Here is a 23340-nt window from a genome sequence, read left to right as displayed (position 1 = left end):
GGGTCAATTCTAGCGACTGTGATATCAAGATTCGCAAGGCTCTCGCCTGGCAGGCACTCAACTCAATGTCGAAAGTCTGGAAGTCCCACATATCTGACGGGCTTAAACGCAGGCTCTTTGTGGCAACAGTGGAATCTGTTCTTCTCTATGGGTCGGAGTGTTGGACGCTGACAGTGACGGCAGCAAAGTCACTCGATGGATGCTACACTCGGATGCTCAGAACTGCGCTTAACATCAGTTGGCAGAGCCACACGCCAAACTGCGAGGTCTATGGTCCCCTCCCAAGACTAACCGACAAGATCGCATGGCGGAGGCTTGGGCTTGCTGGCCATTGCTTCAGGAGTAGGGACCTAACAGCCTCTCCCTTGATCCTGTGGGAGCCGCATCATGGTCACCGGTCCTGAGGGCGTCCCCCAACAACCTTTATTGACACCCTTAGGAGGGATGTGGGCACCCTCGATGCACTAGAACTAGCATCATGCATGGCAGATCGGGATGACTGGGCCTCCAGGCGTGTGGCTCGGCTGAGGCCACCATGAATGAATGAACAAATGTGATGCTCCAGAAACTCAATCTGCTCAAAGGAAGGTCAGTTTTATAGCTTCTCTAATGCCGCTTTTCCACTACAAACGCGGCTGAGCCGTGCCGTGCCGAGTCGAGCTGAGTCGAGCTGAGCGGGGCTGTTGGAGTTGCATTTCGACTACAACCGCGCTGAACCGTGCTGGCTGGAAGTGGGTGGACACATTGGGTGGAGTTAGCGAAAGTGGGTGGACGTCATGTGATGTCGTTAAGCAGCGCAAACAGTGACATCAGTGACAGTGGCGGAACAAGTCAGAGCCGGGCCGGGGGCGGGGCAAATGACCGGGCCCTTTATTAAAGCTTATCATAACATCATTTTAGGCTACAAAATGTCCGCAACTGCGGTGTTTACCAATTTCAACACTACCGGGTGCAACTATGTTATTTAGTACATCAAGTCCTTCAAACGAACATGTAACTCAGAAACAAAAAACATTAGGATACTGTACATGGCTCATAATAAAACATCAATAGCCTATACTGCGCACATTATTTGAAGGGCATACGAATGAGCGCTCAGAGGTTGCAGCGGTGACAGGAAGAGTCAGAAATAAAAGGAGGGCGGTGCAAACCTCACTGAATGCACTGTGTTTACCAATTTCAACACTACGAGGTGCAACTATGTTATTTTGTACATTAAGTCCTTCAAACGAACATGTAACTCAGAAACAAAAAAAAACATTAGGCGACATACTGTACATGGCTCATAATAAAACATCAATAGCCTACTGCGCGCATTATTTGAAGGGCATACGGCGAGCCTTGCGCTCCGCGAACTCGTCCACGATGCTCTGTATGTCACTGATTCAGTGAGCTTTTAAGCGGTAGTCTCACGACCCGGATAGTAAACAATAAACATGGAGGACATGGAGTCGTTAATGTTGCTGGTCTTGGTGCTGTGGCTTGTTGTCACCGACAACGCGGACAGATACTGGCAAGAGCGTATAGATGAGGCGAGGCGCATAAGGCTTCAGAAATTCTCGTAATTCATAATTATTCTCCTTCCGGGTTTGCGGTGTTTACAGATCCCAGCGCGCTCGCGGGGCGTGTGTGGGCATGTGAGGACACTCCTCCTCACCAATCAGTGCACAGAGGAGTGTCTGCTCACGCCCCCAACCTCACTCGGCACGGTTTGGCTCGCTTCAGCCCCACTCCAAAACGGTGCGAGTTTTAGGGGCTAAGCAGGGCTGAAACGAGCTGAGTCGTGCTGGTTTTTGGTAGTCGAAACGCGAGCCGTGTCGGGCTGAAGTGAGCTGAAGCGAGCTGAAAAAGGGTAGTGGAAAAGGGCCATAAAGAGCTAAACTGCTTTCAGCTGTGCTAACATGATTGTACAAGGGTTTTCTAATCATCCATTAGCCTTCTGAGGCAATGAGCAAACATATTGTACCATTAGAACACTGGAGTGAGAGTTGCTGGAAATGGGCCTCTATGGAGATATTGCACCAAAAACCAGACATTTGCAGCTAGAATAGTCATTTACCACATTAGCAATGTATAGAGTGCATTTCTGATTAGTTTAAAGTGATCTTCATTGAAAAGAACAGTGCTTTTCTTTCAAAAATAAGGACATTTCAAAGTGACCCCAAACTTTTGAACGGTAGTGTAGATTAGGACTGTTTTACAATCAGGGTACAAAGTTTGTGTCACAGGGGTCCAAAATTCAAATCGATTCAAACTGGTTCTTGTACCAGTTTTTAAGTGAAGGACAAGTTAAAGAACAGATTTCAGGTAATTTTTTGACATGTGTGCATGGTAGTTTTGTGTAAACTGCTATAAGATGGGAGAAACAAATGAAGTGACTTTTTTTTTTGACAATTCAGAATCCACTACTTCCATAGTGCTTTTAAATATAAGGCTGTAAGCTTTGTGTTAGTTGTCTAATATTTATGTCCCAATATCTTGACCACATTTTAGGATGAAAATAATCACTTTAGATATCTCATCTCATTATCTCTAGCCGCTTTATCCTGTTCTACAGGGTCGCAGGCAAGCTGGAGCCTATCCCAGCTGACTACGGGCGAAAGGCGGGGTACACCCTGGACAAGTCGCCAGGTCATCACAGGGCTGACACACTTTAGATATGTTATTTTATATTAAATTAGCTGTCTCGGAGAGGACATTTTTTTGACACAATTACATACTAATTTGATCAAAATAGTCTGAAAACTTACTGGCATTCAACATTAAAACTTAACTATGTTTCCAATGATATGGAACCAAATATGTGTTTTATGGTATAAAGAATGATTTAAGTGCATCCCTTTTGGAGCTACCTGTGGTCAAAAAAGCACTTTTTCTAAATGACACGAGTAATTTTGCTAAATATGACATATATTGCCATACATTCACCAAAAATAACATTATCACAAATTTTTTTTGCATGGTAAATAGAGCTATCACAGAACTACAATAAACAACCAAGTTTATTTAGTCAAGCCTTTTGGTATTGAAGATAATAAGTGTTAAATGTGAGCTTTAGCTTGCGTACCCTGATTGTAAAACAACCCATTAGATTATTATTGATATCTTTAGTAGAGATGAAAGTGGAGCAGAGAAAGAAATCCTGAACTTTTGAAAATCAAACTAAGATGAGGGGGGCAACGTCCCCCGAAAAAATTTTAATAACATAACATGCAAAACCCTGCATTCTAGTGCATATTTTCACTAAAACAAGTTATAACTTTTAAGCCTTTTTCTTTCATGTACATTGATCATTAACATGTCAAAAATATCAAATTTAATTCCCCTAGTTAATGAGTAATTTTCAGGAGTGCATTTAGAAAACGCGGTGATTTTCCTGGCTACAGAGTTCATTACTTAAACTCAGCAAAATCCCAAAACAGTACTGTTAAAAAGTAAAGGCCTGTTAGAGTTTCTAAAGCTTTCAGGTTTCAATGTTGGGGATGTTGAGCCTCGTTTATCAATCTTTTAGTAGAGTTGTGCGTTTGCATAAGCTAAAAATTTCCAATTCATATTTATGCAAGTTGAAGCCAATTGTTTACATTAGTTCGTCTCATCTCATTATCTGTAGCCGCTTTATCCTGTTCTACAGGGTCGCAGGCAAGCTGGAGCCTATCCCAGCTGACTATGGGTGAAAGGCGGGGTACACCCTGGACAAGTCGCCAGGTCATCACAGGGCTGACACAGACAACCATTCACACTCACATTCACACCTATGGTCAATTTAGAGTCACCAGTTAACCTAACCTGCATGTCTTTGGACTGTAGGGGAAACCGGAGCACCCGGAGGAAACCCACGCGGACACGGGAAGAACATGCAAACTCCACACAGAAAGGCCCTCACCGGCCACGGGGCTCGAACCCGGACCTTCTTGCTGTGAGGCAACAGCACTAACCACTACACCACCGTGCCACCCCTTACATTAGTTTGTATTGTCTGTAAATTTAAACACACCAATGAATACCAAATTTCTCATGTAAATCAGGGGCGTAGCTAGGATTTTTCGGGGGGGGGGGGTCGTCGTCACACACTGACTGGCAGCCTGAGTGCATTATGTAACAAAAAATAAATTACCATTGCTAGTTTTAGGTAGCTTAGAAACCGGCTCTTCCATTATTGCTGTTTCTTCCACGTTTTCTTGATGTTGCGTTCTAGAAATGGCACACTAAAATTTAGCTTCGAAGCCACAAAATGCAACTTTGATGGAAAAAAAATATATAATGAATTGCTTACCTCTCTTCCCGTCGAAAGGAGGAGGAAAATTGTGCTCGTTTTGACATGGCGAATTATTAGCAGGAGAAAATACTTGTAATTCGCAACTAAAAAGACTGCAGCTACACTGGCAGCTTGAACATGCTTTCGAGTGCGATTGTGTTGTGCTTGCGCAGAACGGTGTCAGTCCTGCGCGCCTTAGCTCGTGTACCTGAAGGCGCGCCGGCACGCGCGCCATTAACAAAGAACACCTGTCTTTAATCAATGAACTATGTTTGGACTATTTAAGGACTGAGCCCATGCAAGGATGATGCGAAGTATTACGCCGCGTCTAGGAACGCGAAAAATCCGAAAAATAAATTTCTCCATTTGGAAAACCGGAGATTTTCAAGTTTTGTCAAATTTCCGGGTAAATCCGGAAGACTTTCATCTATACTTTAGGAGCGTTCACAATCACTTTGATTGATGTACTGTCTGATCTTCCCAATGTTCTTCAAAGCAAAAAAAAAAAATCCCTGTTTACAAAACATTATTAATGTGCTTTGTCAACTGAAGATGTGAGTCAATGATGACTCCCAGATCTCATGCAGAAGTTGAAGTTGCAACATCAATGTCATTGAAACTAAGACCAAGGATTTTATCATGATGTCTAGCAAAACTTGATGACAGGTGAAGGATCTCCGTTTTCTCTGGGTTACAAGCAAGTCCATTATTCGTACACCAAATTAGAATGTCCGTAATACAAGACTCAATTTTTGAAATCATGGCAGTACGATCTCCTTTCGAATTAACAGCAATGTATATTTGAGTGTCATCGACATACATCATACACTGTAAACCATTGGGAGACCACAATATCTTGTATTGGAATCAACTCATGTCCTAAAGATCAATAAATTCTCCCTAAAGGCATCTTTAAGTTTCATTTATTTCCTGTGGTTCTGTGAAAGAAATCATGGACAACACAACACTTTGCATTTATTTTAAATTTATCATTAAATAAAAAAAAATAAAATAAAAACTTGCAGTATTTACTCGGTTTAGCAAAACCTTAGGAAGTTTGTATTTAAAGTGTCAAATGTTACTGAACTTGTAGTTTTACTGTTGACAGTTTCATTAACAATTGTTACTCAGTTAACTGAGGATTACTTATTTTCGGCATCTTATATTTTTCTATAGTTGCAACTAATTTTATGTCTTGAATATAATTTGAGACCGTACAAAAGTATACGCCTATGGCTTCTTTTTGAATACTGTCTCACCATTAGAGATGCATTACATTTAATTTTAATTAAAATTACCGATTCACTGATTAATATCAGAAATTATAGATATGTTTTATATATATATATATATTATATATATATATACACACACACACACACACACGTGTGTGTGTGTGTGTGTGTGTGTGTGTGTGTGTTATTTGCATCACTTATACAGTGGTGCTTGAAAGTTTGTGAACCCTTTAGAATTTTCTATATTTCTGCATAAATATGACCTAAAACAACATCAGATTTTTCACACAAGTCCTAAAAGTGGATAAAGAGAACCCAGTTAAACAAACGAGACAAAAATATTATATTTGGTCATTTATTTACTGAGGAAAATGATCCAATATTACATACATCTGTGAGTGGCAAAAGTATGTGAACCTTTGCTTTCAGTATCTGGTGTGACCCCCTTGTGCAGCAATAACTGCAACTAAACGTTTGCGGTAACTGTTGATCAGTCCTGCTAGCCTGGCAAGCCAGACTAAATGTGAATATTTAGTCTGGTCTCGGTCGTAGACATTTCCGAAGGGTGTGGGTAGGAACAACCCGTTTGTCTTTCAAACTGTCTCTGTGCGTATAGGCCAACGCTCTGACCAATCAGCGCAACAGTGACTGTGACGTAGTCAGAGCGACAGAAAGCAGTGGGGGAGACCTTAAAATAATTTTTCAAAATGCGTATTAATTAATAAACAGGTTCTAGATATTAAGAAGTTTGGAGATAATGACCACAAGTTTGGAGTCTGTACCACATACTTAACATACACTCTTTTTTTTTTTTTCCAAGTGTTTTTCAAGGGTTTGCTTAAACTGTTTGAGAGTTTTTATTTAGTGGTGTTTGGTGAAATAATTTCCCTTAAATTTAAAATAACGGGAAAATAAGAAACAATCAAAAAGTAATGTTTCAAAGCTGTTTATTAATTCTTCGTACTGCACAAACTAGCCCATCCTTTTGGCTACGAGTGGAGCCAGCTGGTAGATCAGACTTTTGCCATAGCCGGTCGGCAAAACAGCGAAAACGTCCTTCTTGAAAAGGAATGAGCGGAGAGCCTCTTCCTGCTCATGTTTCAACGAAAACTCCAAGTCTAATTCTTCTAAAACTGATTCCAAAGCTGAGTCAAACGCGCGCTGTTCACTAGCCGTAGCCATCTTTCCTGTTGTGCTTTCTACAGCGTCGCACAGCCTTGTCGTCACTCCTGCAAAAGCCCGCCCAAAGAATCCAAACAAAAACCTTGCGTTGTGATTGGCGGGCACGATTTGATGCCCGGGGTGTTTTGTTGATATGGTGCGAGGCTAGACCCACTCGTAGGCAAAAATATTTTTGGCCGCTAGGCGGGTGGGTCTAGTTTACTAGGCTACAGTCCTGCACACTGGCTTGGAGGAATTTTAGCCCATTCCTCCGTACAGAACAGCTTCAACTCTGGGATGTTGGTGGGTTTCCTCACATGAACTGCTCACTTCAGGTCCTTCCACAACATTTCGATTGGATTAAGGTCAGGACTTTGACTTGGCCATTCCAAAACATTCACTTTATTCTTCTTTAACCATTCTTTGGTAGAACGACTTGTGTGCTTAGGGTCATTGTCTTGCTGCATGACCCACCTTCTCTTGAGATTCAGTTCATGGACAGATGTCCTGACATTTTCCTTTAGAATTCGCTGGTATAATTCAGAATTCATTGTTCCATCAAAGATGGCAAGCCGTCCTGGCCCAGATGCAGCAAAACAGGCCCAAACCATGATACTACCACCACCATGTTTCACAGATGGGATAAGGTTCTTATGCTGGAATGCAGTGTTTTCCTTTCTCCAAACATAACGCTTCTCATTTAAACCAAAAAATTCTATTTTGGTCTCATCCGTCCACAAAACATTTTTCCAATGGCCTTCTGGCTTGTCCACGTGATCTTTAGCAAACTGCAGACGAGCAGCAGTGTTCTTTTTGGAGAGCAGTGGCTTTCTCCTTGCAATCCTGCCATGCACACCATTGTTGTTCAGTATTCTCCTGATGGTGGACTCATGAACATTAACATTAGCCAATGTGAGAGAGGCCTTCAGTTGCTTAGAAGTTACCCTGGGGTCCTTTGTGACCTTGCTGACTATTACACGCCTTGCTCTTGGAGTCATCTTTGTTGGTCAACCACTCCTGGGGAGGGTAACAATGGTCTTGAATTTCCTCCATTTGTACACAATCTGTCTGACTATGGATTGGTGGAGTCCAAACTCTTTAGAGATGGTTTTGTAACCTTTTCCAGCCTGATGAGCATCAACAACTCTTTTTCTGAGGTCCTCAGAAATCTCCTTTGTTCGTGCCATGATACACTTCCACAAACATGTGTTGTGAAGATCAGACTTTGATAGATCCCTGTTCTTTAAATAAAACAGGGTGCCCACTCACACCTGATTGTCGTCCCATTGATTGAAAACACCTGACTCTAATTTCACCTTCAAATTAACTGCTAATCCTAGAGGTTCACATACTTTTGCCACTCACAGATATGTAATATTGGATCATTTTCCTCAATAAATAAATGACCAAGTATAATATTTTTGTCTCATTTGTTTAACTGGGTTCTCTTTATCTACTTTTAGGACTTGTGTGAAAAATCTGATGTTGTTTTAGGTCATATTTATGCAGAAATATAGAAAATTCTAAAGGGTTCACAAACTTTCAAGCACCACTGTACATAATGAACTTTTTTTTATTGCTGTAAATTTTGTTAATTATGCCCTAGATATCATGGTAATGTGTAAATGATGTAATGTATCTACAATGATTGTAAATTTAATTCAATTCAATTCAGGTAGTTTATTTATTTATTTATTTCAAGTTAAAAAAAAATCCACTACAATGAACCTTTTCTGAAGAAATGAATGCAAAATGAAATCAGTGTTTGGTTGAATTTACGCAATAGCAGCTAGGTAGTCTTTCACTTCTGCAGGAGTCAGTCGCCTGAAGCCGCTCTCATTGCAGATTCCCACCTCAATGTTGTCCTCAGTCATCTGGCCTTCAAAGCTTTCCTGTAACACATTTTCATTATGCAGACAACACAAACATTCGTTACATCTTTACCTTTACATTTTGAGGCGAACGCAAATCATAAATATCTAAAAGGATCAAAGATTTTTTTTATTGTCAATTCACTATATATCCAGGACATATAGGAGAATCGAAATGCCGTTTCTCTCTCGCCCTACTTGTAAAATTAGATAAAAATATTTACATTAAGAAAATGTGACCTTTTTTTTTTTTGGTCACATTTTCTTAATGTAAATATTTTTATCTGGTCATGAGCTTTGGGTAATGACAGAAAGAACAAGATCGCGGATACAAGCGGCTGAAATGAGTTTCCTTCGCAGGGTGGCTGGGCGCTCCCTTAGAGATAGGGTGAGAAGCACAGTCACTCGGGAGGAGCTCGGAGTAGAGCCGCTGCTCCTCCACATCGAGAGGAACCAGCTGAGGTGGCTCGGGCATCTTTTTCGGATGCCTCCTGGACGCCTCCCTGGGGAGGTGTTCCAGGCATGTCCCCCCGGGAGGAGGCCCCGGGGAAGACCCAGGACACGCTGGAGGGACTATGTCTCTCGGCTGGCCTGTGAACGCCTCGGTGTTCTTCCCGAGGAGCTGGCCGAGGTGTCTGGGGAAAGGGAAGTTTGGGCTTCCATGCTTAGACTGCTGCCTCCGCGACCCGGTCCCGGATAAGCGGAAGAAGACGAGACGAGACGAGAAAATGTATATTTATTTATTTATTTTTTCGAGGTCCAGGTTCCATCAAATCATGCGCTCTGATTGGCTCGCAACTGGTCCGGAATCCTACGATCCGGACCCCGGTTACGGACCTTTGGTGACTCGCTCGTTCACAACAACAAACAACATAGTAGCAATTTTTTGTCAACATTTATTTTCGCATTTCTCAGTATAATCGCATTAATTTTACAGCATGGATAGCGATAACGACAGCGTTCACAGCGAAAGCAAGTTTTACTTCCCTGATGAAGACGAAATAAAAGAAAAACATTTCAGGAGAAAGCTGAGTAGCAGGTTTGTTCTAAATATGGTTTCCTTTTCGGGCGCGCTCATTTTCTGTTAGTATTTGGTAAAGAAAAAATAAATATATATTATTTACCAGCTTAAGGTCAGTCTGCATCATGAAATACCGTGACCTCGGCCTTGAAAATACTGACCTCGGCCCAGAGGCCTCGGTCATTCATTCATATATATCTATAGAGATCTTGCAGTCACGTGACCGGAAAGTACACAACCGCCATCTTGTCGGTCAAAAACACCGCTGAATACTGCTGCACTCGTGTACAGAATGGATCAATTTCAACCGACGGACTACACGGATCATTTTTCTAATGAACAGATAACGAGATACATGTCTAAAATAAACGATCTACAGATTTGTGACCCTTATGGCTTACCGGACGGAGTTTTCACGACCGGATTTTGAACTGCCAGCGGAATACCCGGACGTGTATAATTACCTCATTCACTTTCCCTCGCTGTTCAGTGGTGAAGCACTGCATGCTTATAAATCTCTGGACAGTTATCTTTACAGAAATTCAGGATTTGTCAGCGACTCAGATGTGGCATCTTGTAAACAAGAATCCTCATTGGATGGGTAAGTCACTTAAGTATTGAGTATAGCACTGACCAGCCGATTATAGAATAGAATAAGGTAATTCCAGCTGTAATTCCAAATCGTCCGTCTTGTTTACATGGATCTGGCATTGGAGAGGTTAGGTAGAGGCTTGGCAGTGGAGATTTGAGTAACTGTTTTCTAAGCTTAGTCAACAGGCCGGCTCTGCAGCCTCGCTTTTGCTTCCGCTCCCGGCGCCGCCTCCTTCGCTTTGCTTCCGATAACAATCCATGGAGACCCCGCTGGTCTCGCTATCTCGTCCGGAATGTTTTTTTTTTTCTCGTCCGGAATGTTGTGCATGCGATGGAAATCGCTACAAACCGTCATTTTCTGCTGGAAACCAATGTCCAGTAAGTCCATACGGTTGTAGTGGATATTGAAGTCCGGTACAGACGAACAACACGCAAAAATACACACAAAAAACGTGCACAGGTAGGGAGAGCTTGTAGCCGCAGCCGTTGTAGTAGAATTGTATATAGTAGGGTTTTCCAGAAGAAAAGGTAGAAGTAAAAGCAGAAGTAGAACCAGAAGTAGAAGTAGAAGGCGGAAATATGGCGTTTGACCGACAAGATGGCGTCTGTCACAATCTGGATCGGCTGTGACGTCACATGCAAGTGCTCCATATAATGTAAAAATACACTCTAAAATCAAACACTGTACAAAATAGCAGTCGTGCAAATACAGTACAATATCTAAATTGCACAAAACTGTCAATGCCATCTTTTATTCAGATGCTCTCATCAAGACGATTAAAAAGAAGTGCGACTTTACCTTGAGGGTCAAAATAGCCGTGTGAATGGCATCTTCCAGTTCCAGATCCTCATTGTATCTGAAATGGCACAATGTGGAGTTGGCATAACAATAGTTTGTTAAGAAAATTTAGCTTGGTGAAAGGTTTATGATCAGATGCGCTGTAATGCATATCTTAATACCTTTTTTCAAGGAAGGTTTTTCCATTCACGTAGTTCTTTCCCATTGCTGTGGCTTTCCATGCAAAGTATGCACCCTTTAAACAAACATTTTCATATTTTATTATAAAAGACACTTTTTTTTTTTTTTTTACACACACTGTTTGCAATTGGACATATTTGCCAAGCACATCACAAGCATTTCAATATAATAACCATATTAATGTGTTTTCCTTTCAACCCAAATGCACTACAGGAGTGCCATACTATAAAACTATAAAACATCTATGTTTATACTCCCGCACACGTCAAAGGGATCTCATCCCGAAGTGCGTAGAAACACATCTGTGAAGATACTCAGTCATCCAGATATGTTTCTACGCACTTCGGGATGAGATCCCTTCGACGTGTGCGGGAGTATGAGAGGACTTCCAGAAAACTGGCAGACATCTTAGCCAGAGAGGATCGTTCATTTTTGTCAACCTGGAACGACCATCACTGAACAGATGTGGGTGTCAAAGACATCTTTTATCAGCCACCTACAATGCAGCCATCAGCATTCTGTTTCGGATTCTATGATGATCCATGAGAGGATAAATACTTGATACTCCCTATTAGTCAGACAGAACTGAGGAAGCTTTTCAGATGAGAGGCGAAACGTCTTCAAGAATCTTCAAGCAAGTCCAGTTACTCTCTTCTACCAACCACAGATTACTATGTACCTGGATGACTGAGTATCTTCACAGATATATCTCTGGTAACCACGAGAGTTTGACTCCCCACTCGCATCTGTATTGCGGCGTGCCTTGCCAGATGGCAGCAAGTACCTTTTTTTTTTTTTTACAATGGTCTTTGGTATGACCCGACCGTGAGTAGAACTCATGATCTCCCGATCGAGAGGCGGACACGCTAACCACTATGCCAACTTGCGGTAAAACCATTTATTAGTGAGGCTAATGCCGCTTTTCCACTACAAACGCGGCTGAGTCGGGCTGAGCCGTGCCGTGCTGAGTCGGGCTGAGCAGGGCTGTTGGAGTTGCATTTTGACTACAACCGCGCTGAACCGTGCTGGCTGGAAGTGGGTGGACACATTGGGTGGAGTTAGCGAAAGTGGGTGGACGTCACGTGATGTCGTTAAGCAGCGCAAACAGTGACATCAGTGAGCTTTTAAGCGGTAGTCTCACAACCCGGATAGTAAACAATAAACGTGGAGGACATGGAGTCGTTAGTGTTGCTGGTCTTGGTGCTGTGGCTTGTTGTCACTGACAACGCGGACAGATACTGGCAAGAGCGTATAGATGAGGCGAGGCGCATAAGGCTTCAGAAATTATCTTAATTCTTCTCCTTCCGGGTTTGCGGTGTTTACAGATCCCAGTGTGCTCGCGGGGCGTGTGTGGGCATGTGAGGACACTCCTCCTCACCAATCAGTGCACAGGGGAGTGTCTGCTCACGCCCCCAACCTCACTCGGCTCGCTTTGGCTCGCTTCAGCCCTACTCCAAAACCGTGCGAGTTTTAGGGGCTAAGCAGAGCTGAAGCGAGCTGAGTCGTGCTGGTTTTTGGTAGTCGAAACGCGAGCCGTGTCGGGCTGAAGTGAGCTGAAGCGAGCTGAAGTGAGCTGAAAAAGGGTAGTGGAAAAGGGCCATAAAAGGCTTCAGTTTGTTAGGGAACATAAAGATTGGACCCTGGAGCAATGGAAAAAGGTCATGTGGTCTGATGAGTCCAGATTTACTCTATTCCTGAGCGATGGGTGTGTCAGGGTAAGAAAGGAAGCACATGAAGGATGCACCCATCATGCATAGTGGCCACTGTACAAGCCTCTGGAGGCAGTGTTATGATCTGGGGTTGATTCAGTTGGTCAAGTCGAGGCTCAGGAACGTTATGGGGCAATGAAATAAAATCCGCTGAATGTGTGAAACGTACTGAATGACCAGGTTATCACATCAAAAGATTTTTTCTTCCATGATGGCATGGGCACATTCCAGGACAACAATGCCAGGATTCATCAGGCTCAGATTGTGAAAGAGTGGTTCAGGAAGCATAAGGAATCATTTTCACACATGAATTAGCCACCACAGAGTCCTGACCTTAACCTCATTAAAAGTTTTTTGGGATGTGCTAGAGAAGACTTTACAGAGTGGTTCGACTCTCCCTTTATCAACACTAGATCTCAGCAAAAAATGAACGCATCTCTGGATGGAAATAAACACAGACGTCGTATAAAGTTTTTGAAACGATGCCACAGCGAATGTGCCTCATAATCAAAGCTACAGGCGGACCAGAGAAATATTATAGCGTGTGTGACCTTTTTTTTTTTTTTTTTTTGGCCAGGCAGTGTACATATGCAGCGTACCGTTCAGTCTGTTATACACATTATAAAAGTCTTACATACCGAGGGATCAGACTGGAAGAGGTACGGGCGATCTTCATCCCAGCCAGCAATTAGGAGAGATACACCAAAGGGACGAACACCACTGTGTACCAAATACATAAAATAGATTTGCGTTAACAATTCGGCAACACACATTAACACAAACCCTGACACTTCACTGAAAACTGTAAGTTTAATCTTTGTACAGCGCTCTCCAGAATTATTTGCACCCTTTATAAGACGAGTGAAAATAATTGTATAAAAGAAATCATTACACACGATAACTGAAATTTCCTACTCAAACAACAAGAATTTTTGTTTTTTTATTGTAACAAAAAACACTCATTAGAACTTTTAATAGTACTTTTTTTTTTAAAATACATCTCAAAATGACACTATTAAGGAATATTTTAAATTAAAGCAAACTGTTATTCTTGGAAATCATTTTTCATTTGCTCTCAGTTCCCAGGAAATTCAATTATGTATAAAAAAAAACAAAAACAAACATGTTTCAGTAAAACTGTATAATGTCCCTGGATATATACACTACCGTTCAAAAGTTTGGGGTCACTTTGAAATGTCCTTATTTTTGAAAGAAAAGCACTGTTCTTTTCAATGAAGATCACTTTAAACTAATCAGAAATCCACTCTATACATTGCTAATGCAGTAAATGACTATTCGAGCTGCAAATGTCTGGTTTTTGGTGCAATATCTCCATAGAGGCCCATTTCCAGCAACTCTCACTCCAGTGTTCTAATGGTACAATGTGTTTGCTCATTGCCTCAGAAGGCTAATGGATGATTAGAAAACCCTTGTACAATCATGTTAGCACAGCTGAAAACAGTTGAGCTCTTTAGAGAAGCTATAAAACTGACCTTCCTTTGAGCAGATTGAGTTTCTGGAGCATCACATTTGTGGGGTCGATTAAATGCTCAAAATGGCCAGAAAAATGTCTCGACTATATTTTCTATTCATTTTACAACTTATGGTGGGAAATAAAAGTGTGACTTTTCATGGAAAACACAAAATTGTCTGGGTGACCCCAAACTTTTGAACGGTAGTGTAATTCGTTCCATGTGTTACTCTTTTAATAAATTCATTTTCTGCACACTCATTAAGGATCCCAGTAATTCTCAAAGGCACCGTATATACACACCAATGACCTACTCCACTTCAAAAACAAGTTCACAACATTAAAACAGAGGAATCAAACCCACCCTGACTGTGTGTACTCTTGCATGACCGAAGCAACCCTCTGAACAAGCTGTCCTGTAGGAATTGGCTCTTGGTAGACCAGGAAGTACTGCTGAGCAAGCTTTCGTGCTCTCCTCACCAAAACTCTGCAAAGTAAAAGACTATTATTTAATATAAAAAAACACTTCAGCTTAAAGGAATACTCCAGCAATGCTAATGACAATCAACTGCATCTGTAGATTATGTCTGAAAACAATGAACAAGGCAGCATGGCGGTGTAGTGGTTAGCGCTGTCGCCTCACAGCAAGAAGGTCCGGGTTTGAGCCCCGTGGCCGGCGAGGGCCTTTCTGTGCGGAGTTTGCATGTTCTCCCCGTGGGTTTCCTCCGGGTGCTCCGGTTTCCCCCACAGTCCAAAGACATGCAGGTTAGGTTAACTGGTGACTCTAAATTGACCGTAGGTGTGAATGTGAGTGTGAATGGTTGTCTGTGTCTATGTGTCAGCCCTGTGATGACCTGGCAACTTGTCCAGGGTGTACCCCGCCTTTCGCCCATAGTCAGCTGGGATAGGCTCCAGCTTGCCTGTGACCCTGTAGAAGGATAAAGCGGCTAGAGATAATGAGATGAGATAGCTCACCAGGCCTCACACACAAAAACACATCTTAGCTAGCATTCCTTTGTCTTAGCTAGCGACACAAGGCTAACCTGTGGCTCAACACGTGGCCAGTACATCTCAATTAGCAACCAAAGCTAACTCTCTTGCTGTACTTAGAAACACGTGGTCATCAGGCCCCACACACACAAACACATCTTAATTAGCACACAAAGCTAATCTTTTGTCTTCACCACAACACACACACATATCTCACTGTTTGTATATATTTCAACTGACATTATTCATTTTTATCTTTGTTATAATAAATTCACTTATTGTTGAAACTGTGTGTTTATTTGTGTTCCGATATTTATGAAGTCACACAATCTCAAAAGAATTCAAAGGTGCATATAGGTTGTGTAATATGGTAAGTGATCATAATAATTTGGAATATACCATAATTTAGCTGTTAGGTAATTTATTATTAAGCACCAAAATTAGTGGTATTAATTCAATGAAGACGGATTCAATGAGACTAATTCAATGGTATGATTCAATGAAAACGATTCAATGAGACTGATTCAATGAGAATGATTCAATGGTATGATTCAAATGAGACTGATTCAATTTTAATTATTAACCTTCAGATTTAATGAGATTGATCACTCAATTACCCAATTGCACCTACAAAGATTACCAGGACTACAAAAATGCAGAAAAATAGGCTTTACTGATCCAAATGCACCTGTTGGTTCAAAAGTTAAAGTGCAGAGAACCTCACAGCACAACATGAAGTTACCTTAAAATATAATATAAATGCCTCAGCTTTCATGTAAGAAAAAAAACTTAATACTAGTACTGTGTGCAGGCAGTCTCTCCTGAAGACTAAATTAAACAATAATTATAAACTAATAAAATAAATGGCTCAGGCTTCATAGAAGAAAAAAAAACAACAATTTGAACAGAATCTCACAGTATGATGCTGAAGCTGCCTAAACAATGGAAAATAAAATACCATTTTGGCAAAAATGTTGGCATCCATTAATTTCTTGTATTAAGTAAAAAAAAAAAGTGCACACAGTCCTTCACTGTAAACATAACACACTCTCAGTAACAGAATTTAAGCCTACATAAACACTGACTCGCACACAGTGTTGCCAGATACTGCTGACGTTTTCCAGCCCAAAATATGTTCAAACCCGCCAAAATGCACTTTAAACCGCCCAATCTTGCAACACTGCTCGCTAGTTTGTCGACGTCACCTCAAGACGACGCCAACGATTGGTCAAATTTGCGGGAAAATTGCGGTGATTGGATATAATTGCAACACCGCCCTGAATTCGTGGGGATTGGTTGAATTTGCGTTGAAGTTGCAAATCGCAACATCACGAAATCCTGGAGGGTCTGCCTTTTGGCCCAAAGCTGCTTCTCTAACCTTCAGGCCATGGCTTTTCTTTTAAAGTAAATAAGACAAAAACTGCATGGTACGGTCCAAAAAAACATCACAGAGTGCTGCCACTGGAGACTCTTTCCAAAAATGCTAAACAAACATCTCCTTCCAGAAAACTTCACAACACCAATGATTGCAATTTTTAAACTTATGTGGAGTATCTGACCCAAGCCTGTAACATACATTAACATTAATTAGTGCTGTCAAGCGATTAAAATATTTAATCGCGATTAATGTCACGACTGTCATAGTTAACTCGCGATTAATCGCAATTTAATCGCACATTTTTGTCACATGAAAAACCATTGTAATTCTCTTATCAGCATAAAAAAGTGAATGGGCTTGCTCACCGTTCGAACTACGGGGGTACTCGGGGGATCCGAGATCCCCTGAAACAGACATGAGATCCCTTGAAAACATGATTTGGGAAATGTTGGGGGGTCTCTAAAATATTGGCAAAATGATGTTTATTGACATAGCAATCGTGTGTAACGGGAAGCATTTGCATATCTGAAGTGAGCGCGCGATGGAGATCCGCGCTCTGAGACAAGCGCAAGCACCCCCCCAAGGGAATAAAGGGACCCCCCGAAAATATCGGCATAGTTCGAACACTGGTTGTACCAATGTTTTTTTTTTATTGCAGAGCATAACACGTCTTGTCACAGCCACTGCAAAGTGGGGCTGGAGCTGCCGATGGGAAAACGAAACCTAAGCCGAGCACCGTGGCTCTTCGGGGGAGGGCAGAGGACTCTGGCTGTGCGGGGCGTGGCATCATGTCACACAGCGTTAATCTCGCGATAAAAAAAATTATCGCCGTTAAAATTGAGTCAAGTTTACACGTTAATAACGCGACATTTTTGACAGCACTAACATTAATACATTAACATTACCTGTGCTCTGAATTTCAGCCGTAACTATGGTCAGAGCTGCTGTTATAGAAAGTGAACGCCTTCTGATCAAACAAGTTTGCGAATTCAGCAGCGATGTGGTACAAAACACTGCATATGGAAATAAAATTAAAATAAAACTATAAGGAATCAAATCTAGAATTTTGCCTGTGATATCAGAGACGGTGATAGATACAGAGATCACTGTGTATGAACAGGCTGTCATTCTGTGATGAGTTCCTACCTGTAGTCTGGACCCATCCCACTGTACACCATGCCAATGTGTTTGGTTATAGGCTCTACTTTGTGGACGCTCTGCTCATCGTACAGTATCGACTTCTGCTTCTTCTCTGTCGCCAACACCACACCGTTTGCAGCTGTGGATGAAGGTGGATTAATAAACATGCATTAAAATGCGTCCCTGCGCACATTACTGAGAAACATCCGGGAAATATTTACACTATTTGCACTGCTGTTCCTTTTTGCCCTTTATGTATACCTCTAATTTTTCCTCACATGCTCGCTCTCTCTCATCCTCCCTTTCTGCCAATCTGTCACTCATCCTTATGCTAAGGTCTCACACAGCCGGTTGATCCGTAAGAACCGTGGCTGGGACTATTCCGGCAGATTTTGGACATCAATTTGGGCAGAGTAAATATGCAAACCAAGTCATGGTAGCCGTGGCAGTTGCGATGGAAGACGCTGATAAAACCAGTTGTGGCAGCGACGTATGGCCTTACTGCAATGACAGCAGTGTGTACGGTTTTCACGACTGTAGTCCGGCATAACCATGGCAAGATGAAATAAGCCACGCCCCTTAGGCAAACCTTTCACTTTCTGCAGAATGTTGAGCGATGGATGGCGCTTGACCCATGGCAATTTTCAACACGACAAAACTTTCCTGGGATGGAAGTCACACTCTCCCGGTTGTCAAGCTAGCTCTCTGGCTCTCATGTATTCTGACGGAAGGGCCCGGAATGTGTGCTGGTTGACCCCTGGAAGGCTCAAAATCACCTATTGGCATCTACCATGAAGTGATTCCGGCTATGTGAGACCTTAGCTTTAGTCTTTACTGTTTTGGTTTTTTCACTCCTCCTTTCTTCATTAATATCAGTTTACTATTTTATATATTTCTTCTGCTTTATTCTTTCTATTCATCTCTCCTTTCTCACACTTCCTGTCCCCTTTTGCTTATCCCTTCATTTCTCTTTCCTTGCACTCTCATAATTTTTTCCATTCTTTCAGTCTCTTCTTTCTTACTTAGTTTATTCTGTCTTCCTGCTTTTCTCACATCGCCTTCTTTTGGCCTTTTCTTCACTCACTATTTTTCTTCTCTTTTGCTTGTTCTTAGTTTCTTTGAGTCTCTTCTTCATTCTTTAATTCCTGTCATGGTCTTTTTTTCCTATTTCTTTCTCACTTCATATTTTTTTTCTTCTCTTCCTTTCTTTATCATTCTTTCTCTCCCTGTTCTTTATCTCTTTTTTCCTCCTTTCTATTTTTATTTGTCTCTTCTTCCTTCCTTTGGTGTCTCCCATAACCCGATATGGTAAATATGAACCTGAACGGGATGGTACATTACAATAAATGTTATGTTTTCTAAATATTCAGGGGTTTCATACTTAACATCTTGTACTCACACGTACCACTGTCATGTATTCTTTGATTATCCAGTATTATTACATCCCGTCACATTGTATTAACGTTACATTCACAATATTTTCAACCGAAATTGATCTAAAACCCCGGAACTCCAATTACGGAATATACTTTGGCGTGATGTCACAAAGAAATCCCGTGTGGCGGAACGAGCGCCATCCTGTTGGGATGGGTTCTCACTGGATAGTTGTCTCCACTTTTAACTGTCATGATGGAGATGTTGATGTGTTAGACAGTAGAGGAGGCGACTATCTCAGGTTAACGTGTTTAAGGTGGGGTTTACATTAGACCGCATCAGTGGATCATCAGATTAACGTTTGTAAAAACGATTAGCGTGCACACAGCAAGACCAATACACGATTCGCGTGCACACAGCAACGCCAATACACGGATACGCTAATCACATGACTAATTCGGCACGTAAGTTGAAATGTGTCAGTGCGGCTCATCGCTTCCTCCTCAGCGGCTGCGCTCCAAATCACTCCGCCCTGAACAGCGAGTGCCCTCTGGAGGGTGCGCACTCCGGCCCTGCGCAGCTCACAGAGCGCGCGAGTGTAGTGCGCGAGCAGTGATTCGGGACTGAGCCGCTGTGCGCAAGTCACTTACCACTTGCACGTGGAAGGATGGCAAGCCTAAAGACCATCATAACTACACAATGGGCAGTATTTGCATCAGTATTTTCATACTTTTATACTCTTTAATGAAAGGTGATACAAGGCGGAAGTCCGCGCCGTTTTTCAGCAGTCGCGTCACATGACCAACGCCAGCGAATCAGGAAGGTGGATGTCACGGTGACGTTGTCCAATGACGACGCCAGCTAGAGCTCAGCACAGCGTATCCGCGTATCCTCAATGTTTACACAGCACCGGATCAGACACGATCTGGATTGAATACGTGGACCCTGGCGGATTCCCGTTTCCCGGCGTTTCCATGTAAACAGACAGTGCATCCGCGAAGAAAACGAGACAGATACGGTCTAATGTAAACTTGGCCTAAGACGTGTGGCTCGGTTTGCAAGACCAGTGTCATCAATGTCACTAGTTTTGAAATTTGTAGCTGTTCGATCCCAACCTGATACTAATTCCTGTGGTGTATTTGCCATAGCAAACTGTGTCAGTATTTTACATGGCATTGACCCGTGTACTGTCGAGTATGATGTTAGGGTCATGAGAGAGCACTTACATACTTGTATGCAAAACAAACTCTTTACCATGTTCCCACATAAAATTGTTGAGAAAACTGATAGGTACGTATAGACCCATTCATGTAGAAAGGCTTTACTGTAGTGGTAAGTTACCAGAAAATTCAGATTTGTATTTTATGTGCACTGAATGTAATATGTGGTTGCACACTGATTTGTGAAAACGTGGGTCATAAAACAGAATTACAGATCAAAAAAGATAAGAACTTGAAATGTATACAATGTCAGCTGAAGAAACAAAAAGGTAGAGGTAGGGGAAGAGGCAAGAAATTGTAAAATAGATGAATAAATAGTAGTTAAGTTATACGTTTTGACAATAAAACAACTAAATATATTTTGGTTTTCTTCGAACATTATCATACGTGATGGGACGGGGGCGGCACAGTGGTGTAGTGGTTAGCGCTGTCGCCTCACAGCAAGAAGGTCCGGGTTCGAGCACCGTGGCCAGCGAGGGCCTTTCTGTGCGGAGTTTGCATGTTCTTCCCGTGTCCGCGTGGGTTTCCTCCGGGTGCTCCGGTTTCCCCCACAGTCCAAAGACATGCAGGTTAGGTTAACTGGTGACTCTAAATTGACCGTAGGTGTGAATGTGAGTGTGAATGGTTGTCTGTGTCTATGTGTCAGCCCTGTGATGACCTGGCGACTTGTCCAGGGTGTACCCCGCCTTTCGCCCGTAGTCAGCTGGGATAGGCTCCAGCTTGCCTGCGACCCTGTAGAACAGGATAAAGCGACTAGAGATGATGAGATGAGAGGAGACGTGACGGGACGGGTTCATCTATAAAGGCGGGATGACTAATGTAAGTACCGATGAATAAAATGGTGGACGTGACGGATGTCTCTGTGAAACTGGAACAAAAAAAAGGCAAGATTATACATTATGTACATAAATGTCACAAAAATGGTATTGCAGGACAGAACGGCATATAAAAACCCGGAAGGCAAATATAAGAAAATACGTGATGGTACTGTTCCGTCCCGGGTTATGGGAGATGCGCTTCCTTTCTTCATATTTTATTCTTTCTGCTTCCCCCCCCACCCACATTTTCATTCCTTTTCCCCAATGCCTTTCTGTCTCTCACTCATGTCTATTTTTAGCTCATTTTCCTTAGTGTTTCTTCAACTGTTTTGTTTTTTCCCCCCACTTTCTCTTTTTTCTCCATGCCATTTCCCTTTCTTTCCCCCTCACGCTTTCTCTTCTTCTTACTCCTTTCATTCTCCCTTTCTTTCTTCGATTTTGTCTTTGCTCTCTTTCTTTCTTTCGTTCATTCTCCCAGCTCCTTGAAAGGATTTCCTTCAGGAAATGCACATCTAGTTAAACCCAGACACTAAACTGGGATATTAAAGTGCCATTCCACCATTGGATGTATTCTTTGGCATAAAATACAATATATTTTGACAACATATATAAATGGTATCACTAGATAGAGAAATCTTTTAGCTTCAAAATGACATATCAAACATAATTTTTTGACAACGACAAGTATATTAATTTTGCGACCAAAGTCACCTACCCTTTTAATTTCCGCGCGTGATGTCATCGGCAGGTTCCCCTTCTTGTGTACCACGTGACGTGGCACATATTATCAGCAATGGCGGATAGAACGCGATAAAAATAATACCAATAAACCTAGCTAATACCAATAAATTTAGCTAACTGAAAGATTAACTCAATTTTTCGCAATTTTTTTGGCCCCCATATACGAGGAGAAATGACTCTCTCACTTTGGGGGTTTCCTGGTCTAAAAATAGACCGACACGTGGTACACAAGAAGGGGAACCTGCCGATGACATCACGTTTCACTACCGCGCGGAAATTAAAAGGGTAGGTGACTTTGGTCGCAAAATTAATATACTTGTCGTTGTCAAAAAATTATGTTTGATATATCATTTTGAAGCTAAAAGATTTCTCTGTCTAGTCATGTTGTCATAAAATATATTGTATTTTATGCCAAAGAATACATCCAGTGGTGGAATGGCACTTTAAGGTAACTAATGAGAGATGATTTTACCTTTAATTCCAACTGATGGAGCTCCTGCTGCAACAGCTGCCAGTGCATATTCAATCTGGACCAGCTTCCCCGAAGGGCTGCAAAACAGAAAACACAGGCTATTATTATTATTAGCACATGTTACAATGGATAATCAAAGGCCAAATGTAATCCATTTTATTTTTACACCTGTTTTTCTAAACCGAAACCAGTTTAATTACTCTATTATAAACTATTACTCTATTATTTCTTTTCTCATTTCACAACATTAGTGTTATTGCTTTAACGTTTAGTCAAGTAAACTATCAACTACAACCCATTTCTATCCCATTCAGGTTCTGTGTGATCAAGCAAACTAGCTTTTACACAGCCTCGTACTGGGCTGTATCCCAAATGCACCCTTTTTGAACTCCAAGTGCACTCATTCCAGTGTAAAAGCTTGTACTTCCTGTTCTATATAGTGCACTTCTATAGAGAGGATGAATGCGTTCAGGATTCAACCGCAGCTAATTCACAGTGACTCTGCATCACTTTCTATTTCACTATTGTACATGGTTGGTTTTTTTTTTTTACTTCGCAATATTTACAGCATCCTACATCTTTAAATTATCATCTCAGTCACGCTGAAGAACCAAATAAACACAAAAAGGCAAAGTTAATTTTATTTACCTGAATGTAGTAAGAGAGAAACTGTAGCCTCTTTCTGCCATTGCTGTTTCACGGTCCAGGAAGTGACGCCATATATTTGATCGAAATGGTTGGCCGGCTATCTTACAAAGAGCATTATGGGTAATGTAGTCAAACTATGTTTAAAAAACCCGCCCGACCTATAATGGTCTACTTAATAATTCTTTGCTTTTATAATTTTTATATGTAACTCAGTAATGAATATTTGTAGAGTCAAGTATCGTCGTAAATTTTACGTACACGCCATT

The 23340-nt window shown here is 41.7% G+C and overlaps 1 protein-coding gene and 1 non-coding gene across 2 annotated transcripts; one reads left to right on the top strand and one right to left on the bottom strand.

The window, feature by feature from the left end:
• The first annotated feature begins 5562 nt into the window (after window positions 1-5562).
• LOC132868123 (small nucleolar RNA snR4) lies at window positions 5563-5725 on the top strand. The gene has a single exon (XR_009650811.1). It is a non-coding gene; the product is annotated as a small nucleolar RNA snR4 (small nucleolar RNA).
• Window positions 5726-8316: 2591 nt separating this feature from the next.
• Window positions 8317-23162, bottom strand: psma2a (proteasome 20S subunit alpha 2a). Its single transcript, XM_060900240.1, has 8 exons — window positions 23075-23162; window positions 22427-22503; window positions 17808-17940; window positions 14658-14780; window positions 13461-13542; window positions 11095-11168; window positions 10934-10991; window positions 8317-8543 (listed from the first exon to the last, which is right to left on the bottom strand). The coding sequence occupies exons 1-8, from the start codon at window positions 23113-23115 to the stop codon at window positions 8427-8429; spliced, it is 705 nt and encodes a 234-aa protein (XP_060756223.1). The 5' UTR covers window positions 23116-23162; the 3' UTR covers window positions 8317-8426.
• Between the last annotated feature and the right edge of the window lie 178 nt (window positions 23163-23340).

The sequence above is a fragment of the Neoarius graeffei genome, chromosome 19 (assembly GCF_027579695.1).
Source record: "Neoarius graeffei isolate fNeoGra1 chromosome 19, fNeoGra1.pri, whole genome shotgun sequence".
Taxonomy (NCBI): Eukaryota; Metazoa; Chordata; class Actinopteri; order Siluriformes; family Ariidae; genus Neoarius; species Neoarius graeffei.
Note: the sequence above shows the minus strand (reverse complement) of the source record. Positions and strands in the feature narration are given on the sequence as shown.

Coding starts and splice junctions, on each gene's coding strand:
- psma2a (XM_060900240.1), bottom strand. CDS start 23,115: ATGGCAGAAAGAGGCTACAGTTTCTCTCTTACTACATTCAG. Junction 22,504..23,074: donor TTCTCTCTTACTACATTCAG/GTAAATAAAATT, acceptor TCTGTTTTGCAG/CCCTTCGGGGAAGCTGGTCC. Junction 14,781..17,807: donor GGGATGGGTCCAGACTACAG/GTAGGAACTCAT, acceptor TTTACTTTGCAG/AGTTTTGGTGAGGAGAGCAC.